The sequence below is a fragment of the Astyanax mexicanus genome, chromosome 19 (genome assembly GCF_023375975.1).
Source record: "Astyanax mexicanus isolate ESR-SI-001 chromosome 19, AstMex3_surface, whole genome shotgun sequence".
Taxonomy (NCBI): Eukaryota; Metazoa; Chordata; class Actinopteri; order Characiformes; family Acestrorhamphidae; genus Astyanax; species Astyanax mexicanus.
The window spans coordinates 507,501-517,500 of record NC_064426.1 but is presented as its reverse complement, the minus strand read 5'-3'; the positions used below and the strand labels follow the sequence as shown (position 1 = coordinate 517,500).

The window sequence follows — 10,000 nt, the reverse complement described above, 5'->3', positions numbered from 1 at the left end:
CCACAGTGTCAATAAGACGTATGGAGAAGTTGTGTTATTAGAAAAATAAAATATTAATGTGTGATATGGTCTTTAGCATCTCTCCTCTGTGTGTGTGTGTGTGTGTGTTTAGCGGGTGGTGAAGGCGGACATCGTGAACTACAGCCAGGAGTCCGTGGCTCGGACGGTGAACCCCCCGCGGAGCTCCATGTGTATCATACAGTGATCATCATCACCCGCTGGATCTCCTCCCTCCTCCTCCTCTCTCTCTCTCTCTCTTCTCCTCCAAGTCTGTGTTCATCTCTCTGAACTGGGACCAGCAGAGCGCTGCACAGCGCAGCGTATAGACTGCACACACTCGTACCTCTGCTCTGCTGTTAAGTGTGTAAAGTGTGTGTGTACAGTATGTGTGTGTGTGTGTGCTCATCTTCAGTTTGCTGACATTCCCAAGCAGTGTTGTTATTTACGCTGAATGTGTAGAACCTGCTCAGCGTCTGTCTGCTCTCCTCTGTGTTCTCTGTTGTTTCTGGGTTCTGGGGTTCAGCAGTGCGTTATTTTAATATCAGTTTGTGTATTAAAGCCTCTGGGAAGCTGAAGGAGATGTGAATGTTGTTCAGTTTGGCTATTTTTTATAAATATCTGTTAAATATCATTTGTTTTACCACTATCATTTCCTCTTGATATAGTCAGAAGGCTAACTAGCATAGCCCCGCCCCCTCTCTCTTCCAGTCTGAGCAACTGGAAACGGCAGGCTGGTGAACTGTCGCTTAGCAACCATATAAACAAACAAACAAACCAAAAAAACGAAAAGAGACTGGCACAGAGACTGGCACAGCTTCTTCATCTCAAGGCTGTGATCGATATACAAAAATATATAATAAATTATAATAAATATATAAAAATGTGTTCCCAGGTTATAATGGTTTATTGTGTAAAAACGGAGAACAGAGAGCCGGGCGGTGAGGGAGGGAGCGTGCTCATGTGACGTGAACTCGCTACTCGTTTACACATTCTTCTCTCTCTCTCTTTTCTGCTTTTCTTTTATTTCTCTATTTAGAGACTCGTTTAGAGTTTCACAGCATAGTGTTTATTCTGAGCACAGCAGCGCCAAACTTGAATTGCGATCATGTGCAAAAGTTTTGGCACCTCTGTTCAAAACTACTGCGGAAAACACCTTTGCTTATTTTAGACACAATTTCAGTTTGTATACTGAATTAAAACGATTGGAAAATATATTGTAGAATATATCAGATTAAATGTGCCATAATGCCATAACTGTACATGGCACATTTTATTTAGTTTTATTGCTCTTCAATCTGTTTAATTCAGCAGATAAACAGTAAAGCAGGAGTTGTGTATTAAAATGTTCAGAAGATGCTGAATGATCAGAGGTGCCCAAACTTTTGCATGCGAACACGCTTTTGTGTTTTGTTGTTTTTGTTGTTTTTTGTGAACCAGGTCCAAAGGGATTAAGGCAGATTATTATTATCAGATTATAAAACTGCTGATAAGATGATAAGACTAGTGCTCTGATAGTGTAGATTATGATAAAGCGATGACGATGATGATGATGATGATGATGATGATGAGGGGGAGGGAATATAAGTGGGATGTTTGTCAAGTTTAAAGCCTACAGTGACCAATCACAAGCTGCTCTTCTGCATAGTATATTTGGGTAGGCGGAGTTTCACCACAGTGCTACTGGCCAATCACATCAGTCTAGTGCTTTAGACGACTACCTGCACTGCAAAACGTGAAATAAAAGCAAGTGAAGTATCTTAAATCTGGCGATATAACTAATATAATAAAGAGATTTCTTATTGTTTGAGGTTAAATTCATAAATAGAAAATCATTATTTAATTTATCCCCCTAGTATAGTATAGTAAAAAAAAAGGGAGTCTTTTCTCGATTTTCAGAATCTCCCATTTTTTGCATCTTAACAAAAGTAAGTTCAGTTATACAATCATATTTTTGTTACAAGTTATTTCTCTTAAAATTCTGCTTAAAAATGTCAGAAATTCCAAAAGTCTAAAGTCTAAAACCCATTTATTTCCCACTATAATATATTTAAAAATCTATTTTAGTATTCAGATGAACAAACAGAAAATTTTACAGATAAATGTTACACTGAAATTAAATAAAATTTATAAATAAATAAAAAAAAATCACAAAAATCACATTTTAAACAACATTTAATATATTGAAAAGATTTAAGGTCATTTCAGTTGTTGGCTGGAGAAGTCTGAGCCAATCAGAATGCAGATAATAGTAATATAATAACAGTGAGTCTGAGGCTGCAGACGGACAGGTTATTTAGTCGACTGTAAAGATGTATGTTATTGCAGAACTGCTCTGTAACCTCTGCAAACATCGGTGTGTATCAGTGCAGGACTTTTATTTTGGCGTATTGTTCGCTTGCTCTGTTCTGTAAATCTCTCTGAAGCTTTAAAGTTATGATCATTTGTTTTTATTCCTCTCGGCTGTTTCCGTCCGCACTGTAGGTCATGTGATCATATTATGCCAGGTTCGGGACAGGTACGGTGAGGTGGAGAACATGGTGAAACCAGAGACCTGCTGTAGAGGAGAAAACACACCTGAGAATGTGTTCCGGGTTTATCAGACACTAGGGGGCGCTCTGGAGTGAGTACCAAACCAATGAATGGGTTCATATGGAGCAATTCAGCTAAATTTTAGTTCTTAAATGTTTAAACATTTTTATACTGAACTATAATCTCAAAATTAACTTAACTTCATTTATGTGTCAAGCAATATGCTTCACTGCAGGTTTCGCCTATTAATTTGATTATAGCGCCACCATGTGGAGTAATAAGGAAGCATAACTTTAGTAAGTCTAACTGGGGGCAAGTCTTAGGGAAAAAAAAATCCCATTTTTTTTTTTTTCCATTTTCTCCTCAATTTACACGGCCTCAACTTACCCACCCAGAGAGAGCAAGACCAGTTGTACTTTCTCGGGGCTCCGGCAGCTGATGGCAAGCTGCATGAACAGGATTCGAACCAGTGATCACCTGATCATAGTGGCAGCACTTAGCCTGCTGGAACACTCGAGTCTATGGATCCCCCAGAGCGACTATGTTGTAATAAATGAATGCAAATTGATAAATTATGTCAAGCGAAAATCGTATCATACGATATACCGGCATATCGATATTTTGTCCCACCCCTAATCAGCAGACAGTAGCAGTAATGCTTACGTCTTTAAAACCTGTTTATTGCAAATGGAAACATACAGGTAATATATATATATATATATATATATATATATATATATATATATATATATATATATATATATATATATATATATATATATAGATAAATATTTAATAAATTCAAAAGAATATATTGGATAAAGATTTAATTACTTTTTTTTGTGCCAAAATTTTTAATTATATCGATTAACCCATTATACCATTCACCCCCATTCATATAGGCCTCGCTCGCTGGCTCCCTCTAGTGTTCTCAACGTTGGTCCTGTGAGTGTTTTCCTTCATCAGTTTTACGTAACGGATCCTGAACTTTTCTATTGAAGGAGTAAACGTTACGGAGCTGAGCTCAACTCGCAGTAGTGAAGCGGAATGATGTAAACTCTGTACATTTAGAATAAAACAGTGTGTTGTTTTGTAAACATGATTAAAATATTACAACACATGCTCCTGTTGTTGTGGTGTGGTGTGAGTGTGGAGGCTCTGGTGAGATGATGGTGATGGAGGTGTGGTTAGGGAGGTGGTGCAGTGTGAATACTCTGAAGCTGTAATTGAGTGAAAGGAGATCTGGGTAAAGAGTTCTGCTCAGCTCATCAGCGCCGGAGCCGAGGAGTGATCGGCGTCGGAAATGATTGGAGGCTGAGTTTAACCTGACAGGAAACCGAGCGCAGTTTCAGCAGCGTCTGTAAAAACACCCGTCCCTAATTTAATCACTAATGATCATTTAAAGAGCACGAGGGATTCACCATGAGCCCATCCTAATCCGGGTTACCTTCATCCTGTATACTATAATCTACATCAAACCCCATAATAACAATCAGTGTTATATAAGGAGGGGCAGATTAATTAGTATTGTTAAAGGTGGGGCAGATTTATCGGTGTTACTAGTAAAAGGTGCAGAGTAATTACAGTCGAGGCAGATCAGTCAGTGTTAGAGGCAGGGAAGATGAAGGTGAGGCAGTAGAGGCGAGGCAGATTAATCAGTGTTTTACTAGAGGAGGGAAAGATTAAGGTGATAGTGATAGTAGAGGAGGTGTAGATTAATCTGTGTGAATAGAGGCGAGGCAGATTAAAGGATGTTACTAGAGGAGGGGCAGATTAATCAGTGTTATAAGAGGCAGGGGAGATTAATCAGTGTGAATAGAACAGAGGCAGATTAAGGCAAGGCAGCAGAGGCAGTGTATGATGACCAGGTGAACAATAGGCTCGGTATCGGTGGAGGCAGGTGTGTGGAGTGTCCTGAATCGGGGCCGATGTGCTATTTTTCATCTGCAGGCGGGACAATGCGGTGCGGGACGGGGCCGGGGCGACCCCGGGGTGTAATTTCATCCTGACGGGGCATTTCTCACACACACACAGACACACACACAGACCAAACACATCTACCGCTCACACACTCATCCACTGAAGATTAATAATAATAAAGAAAATCATTTACATTCCTACGATTGATAGAAGATTATTTTTATAAAACACAGAAGCAGATACAGGTTTAGGCAGTTCTGAGTCTGATCATATCTTTATTAGGAAATATGAATATTCCATAACTCCTGTAAGCGTTTAATCAAAGTAATGAAAATTACAAGCCTCCCCACTGAGGCTCTGAGCCTGTGACTCACCTGAGCTGCTGTTACTGTTATTAATGATGATGATGATGATGATGATGATGATGATGGTCACGCTCGTACAGAAGTTGTGTTTGAGCGCGTGCACGTCTCCGGCTCAGAGAATAAAGCGGATCTGTAGGGTCTGTGTCGGCGCCGTTTGGACAGGTGTTTTATTTTTATTTCTCCCCCCTAAAGAAAACAGCAGCACATCACTTTCCCTCGCGCTGTAAGAGACAGCAGGAAAGAATAATACGTGTCGGAAAATACGGCGGAAAGAGGCGTCAGGCTGACAGGCGGCGCGGGGGTTCGGTCCGGATGAATTTGTGGGCCGGTTCCAGCGGTGCTGCCTGTGAGTGATGGCGAGGCTAATTTGCTCGGTGTCAGTTAGCTTAAGCTGACGGACTCTGAGCCCAGAAACAGAGGAGAACTCTATTCACCCCGACAGCACAGGAAACTCCAGCCTGACGGCTCCCACATCCCCCAAACCTGGCCAGAACCTTACAGCACTGACCCAAACCCGGCACAACACCACACTCCCATCACCACCATCTCCAAACCCAGCCAGAACCTTACTGCACTGACCCAAACCCAGCCAGAACCTTACTGCACTGACCCAAACCCGGCACAACACCACACTCCCATCACCACAATCTCCAAACCCGGCCAGAACCTTACAGCACTGACCCAAACTCGGCACAACACCACATTCCCATCACCACCATCTCCAAACCCAGAACACCACGCTCCCAACATCACCAAAACCAGTCACGAAAAATATAACCAATTCCAAAACTAAAATGCCTAAATTAACAAAACCTTTAACTAAAGAAAACAGCTCACTAAAAGCACAAACATAACCAGCAGCACCAACTAAACTCACCCAATCTAAAATCCCCCCACAATTAAACACACTTAAACAGAGCCGTGCAGCGCGTCATGTTGAGGAGCTGCTGCTGGTTGGGTGTTTGAGTTAAAGGGAAGTGAAGGCGGGATGTAGGATAATTATAATAATTATTACAGGATAATAACGACGCTATTAATACTGACTTCAGTAAATAAATCAGCTGAAATCTGACTTTTATTATTGGGATTATTTCTGGCCTTGTCTGTGAAGGTTAAATAAATACCGTCCTGCATGAGAGAGAAGTGTGTGAGTGTGTGTGTGTGTGTGTATGAGAGTGTGTGTGTGTGTGTGAGTGTGTGTGTGTGTTTGTGTGTGTATGAGAGTGTGTGTGTGTGTGTGTGTGTAATGTCAGGCTACAGGTGGTGTAATTGTGTGAATTGAGTGTGCTGGTGTGTGTAAGGTCTGGTAGAGTGTGAGGGATGATGAGTTAATTACGGCGGGTTGGGGCGATCAGCCGGACAGTCCTGACAGAGCTGGCACAGTTCCCGGCACAGCACCCGGCACAGCACCCGGCACTGAAACGTCCTGACGGCCTCAATTAGCCTGTAATGAGCTTCAATGAGCTTTATTAGACCTGTAGAGTCTCAGAGAATAAGAGCTCATTGTGGAATAGAGATGTTTGGCCGGTGTCAGAGTGTGTGTGTGTATCAGTGTGTGTGTATCTGAGTGTGTGTGTGTGTGTGTATCAGTGTGTGTGTGTGTGTGTGTGTGTGTGTGTATCAGTGTGTGTGTCTGTTTTACAAGTGTTTTCGGAGTGATGTCAGACATTAACAGTGGTGTTAACTGTGATGGTGCGAGTGTGCCGCCGGGTGCAGCGGCGCTGATCTGTAACCGGATCTCGTGACCTCTGTACGCCGGGCGGTTTTAGGGTCTTCCGCCCGTACCCGCACCGCGCCCGCAGCACAGAGAGGGGCATTGTGGGCCGCGGGCTCATCGCTCGGGCTGGGCTCTTAAACCCAGACAATAGGCGGTCTGTGCTCAGAGGCGGGAGATTGTTAAAGACGAGTGTAAATAAATACAGCCTGTATTAACAGGAGTCTGGGTGGTCAGACTGGACCTGCTGGTACCGTTAGCCTCTCCACGGCTACAGTGGGACCCTCACAGAGACAGACAGACGCATTTAGAGCCCATCTGTCTGACTGATGGAGATTACACAATGCACTGAGCATGCTCCCACAGAGTCCGGGGGTTTATTATGTCCTGTTCTGTACATTTATACATTTAATCATCATCACCTACATGGATGTAATCCACTTAAAATCCTTTAATTTTCTCAAAAAATCATCAGAGAGAGATGGAGAGATAGAGAGAGGGAGACAGAAAGGGAAGAAGTGAGAAAGAGATGAGAGAAAGAGAGAGAGAGACAGCTCTGCTCTGACTCTGAGAAGCTCCAGTATGTGTTACAGACTGTCACAACCTGAGGGACAAAACCACACAATATAAATTATTATAACTAATTTCAAATATTAATATTAATGAGTTATTTCTTATTATTACACATTTATAAAGTCTCCACACTCTAATTTCCTTCTATTTGAATTATCATTAATAATAATTATAAGTGATAATCCTGTAAATAACTAAGATCTGTTGGTGTAATTGTGTGTATATAATGTTCTTTTAATTAATAATTATTTTTTTTATGTTAACTGTTTTATGCTTTGGCACTAGTGTTGCTTGTTACATCCATGCCAATAAAGCACTGTTGAACTGAGAGAGAGAGAGTGAAAGAGAGAGAGAGAGAGTGAATGAGAGAGAGAGAGAGAGAGAGAGAGAGTGAAAGAGCGAGAGAGAGAGAGTGAATGAGAGAGATCTATAATAATGTAAAGAAGGCGAGTGTTTGGTCGGAAACCTGTGTATTCTCAGTGTCATCTGGTAATGCATACTTTCCCTTTACCATCTCTCTGTGGTCTCTCTATCCCTCTCTCACTGTATCCCTCCCTCTCTCTCTCTCTCTCTCTCTGTGCTTATTTTAGTCACTGCTGAAACCTGGTGATGACAGTAGAAGCCACACAGGCCGAGCGAGAAGGAGGGAGTGGATTCATAGCCAAGGTCAGCAGGACGGAGAGATGGAGAGTCAGAGACAAATAGAGAGAGAGAGAGACAGAGAGATAGGTTACACTCCTCCTTTGTTCCTCTTTTTCCTTCTGTTTTCCACCTGCGGAAAGCCAAATCCAAAGAATTAGTCTGGGTGAAAGGAGAGAAAGAGAGAGAGAGAGGTGTAGTTGAATAGAAATTGATCTGTTTTCTCACCACACTCAGATCAGTGTTCTTAATTTATTGGCTTGTTTACATTTTAAACTTACTGACAAACAATGGTCATAAACTGAAATCATTTCCAACCAAGTCCTGATGCTACAAGACATGGAGCAGCAGATGGGTCTACACCAAAGACTTTATTCTTTAGTCTCCATTTTTGATGATTTTTAGTTTACTACACAAACTGTCCCTTACACTGTGTCCAATTTATCTTACATTACCTCAAATAAACTCTCTCCTGTAAAATACCTGCTTGGGAGCTGAGATTAGCATTAGTTAATAGCTGTAGTGGTTATTATCTGGGTAATAAATCAGATTTAACTGCACCTGAACAGCCATTTAGCTCAACATGAGGAGAATATTTGATAGTTGGGTTTGATCGAGATCAGATCACGTTCTCACCACAAATAAAAGCACTCCAGAGTTTATTTGGGCCTGGACCAAGACCACGTCCTTATCTTCGGTCTCTTTAGGGTTGTTTTGGTCTAAACCTGAGTGTGATTACTGTTTCACACCTGCTGAATTGAACCAAAGCAAGAGTACAAACCAACCAGAGTCTGATTTAACCAGAACAAATAGTTCTGGTGTGAAAACTCTTTAAGTGAAACAGTCCAGTTGTGTTATATTATTGCGAGTGCTGCAGGTCCACGTTTTTAAAGTCATTGTTGAGTATAAACCTGATGAATATGTGGGACAGTGTCTGCTAAAATAAATAAACTGAACTGAATCCATCTGCTTATTGGTTCAGTGGCGTCGCTGCATGTCACTCCACATTCAGCGCCCGTCTCTTTCCGACTGACGTCCAAAAATACCCCAGGCTCTTTTCAGACATACCATCAGTCTGTGGTCGTCTTTGTGTCTGCATCTCCTGCCCACCCCGCGCCCGGCACTAACGCTAACGCCGCTAACAGGGTATTGTTTTAGCTTCAGGCTGCTGTTCGTTCTGCTCGGGGGTTCCAATAATGCTTCCTCTGGTGACACACACACACACTCATATTCACACACACTCACACACACACACACACACACACATTCACACACACTTAGCTTTATATAGTGGCTAATCACTGAGGAATGTGTGTGACCATGGTTCTCAGTAAGTATATGGTGGAAGGTTTTAATGCAGGAATAAATCAGTGTGATTCGTCACGGCGAGGCTGGTTTCGGGGGTCCGTATTTAGACTCCTTGCTGTCTCTCTCTCACTCCGTCGGTTTCCACCCCTGAGCCGGGGCTCCAGCGGCGGCTAATTTCGCACTGGGTCTGGTGTTCAGCCCAAAAGGTACCGAATCGGGCAGATCTGGAGAAGCAATTTTATTTCTGATGAATCTGAAGGAAAAGAACGAGACACGTTTACATTCACTTTACACTAGAATATGAACTACTCATCAAAAAACCCCATATTTTGGTGTGTGGGGTTTATTTTTATGTAATAGTAAAAAATGCCGGAATTCCTTGAGCACTGGCACTCACAGTAAGAATAATGATTTTACATTTTCCAGATAATAATTTGTGTTGTGGGCTGGGTCAAAGTACAGTGACCTCCAAAGGAAAAAATGCAAACAGTATCCATACTGCTGCGTGACGCTCCTGCACATATACACACAAGGTATATATCTGAGTACAGGAACACCGGAACCAACACAGTGCAACATGGAACAACAATATAGACAAACATAAAGTGCATGAGTGTAACGATAAAACATAAAACTATAACACTAAATAAATACAGTACAATAAATACAAAAGATGAGACAGTTTAAAAGACAGGACATTGCAGCTAACGCTCGGAGGAAAGTGCAGCAACTCGGTTCTGATACATCAGCTCACAGACGCCCTGTGCTGATCGATATTACCCTAGGAGTGATGTGGGGAGAGAGCGCCATCTACTGTACTGTAACCACCCAAAGGGAGCAGGGCCAATTTTGCTCCCTCTGAGCGCCGGCAGCTTGATAGCAAAGCTGCATGAGCGGGATTTGAACCTGCGACCTCCTGCTCATAGTGGCAGCGCTTTAGACCGCTGGACCA

General features: G+C 42.2%; 1 protein-coding gene across 6 annotated transcripts in view; it reads left to right on the top strand.

Annotated features, from left to right (window-relative positions):
- Positions 1-8,236, top strand: part of rab28 (RAB28, member RAS oncogene family) — a 41,347-nt gene extending 33,111 nt beyond the window's left edge. For 2 of the 6 annotated variants that reach the window (XM_049467783.1, XM_049467782.1), the window contains one exon: positions 113-631. Coding sequence is in view for 4 of the 6 variants with exons in the window: in XM_049467782.1 (XP_049323739.1) it covers positions 113-205 (93 nt within the window). In the remaining 2 variants the exon portion in view is untranslated. Of the gene's footprint in view, positions 1-112; positions 632-7,691 lie in introns of those variants that run through there. The other 4 variants (XM_049467781.1, XM_049467780.1, XM_049467779.1 and 1 more) reach the window with 4 other exon arrangements.
- Positions 8,237-10,000: the final 1,764 nt, after the last annotated feature.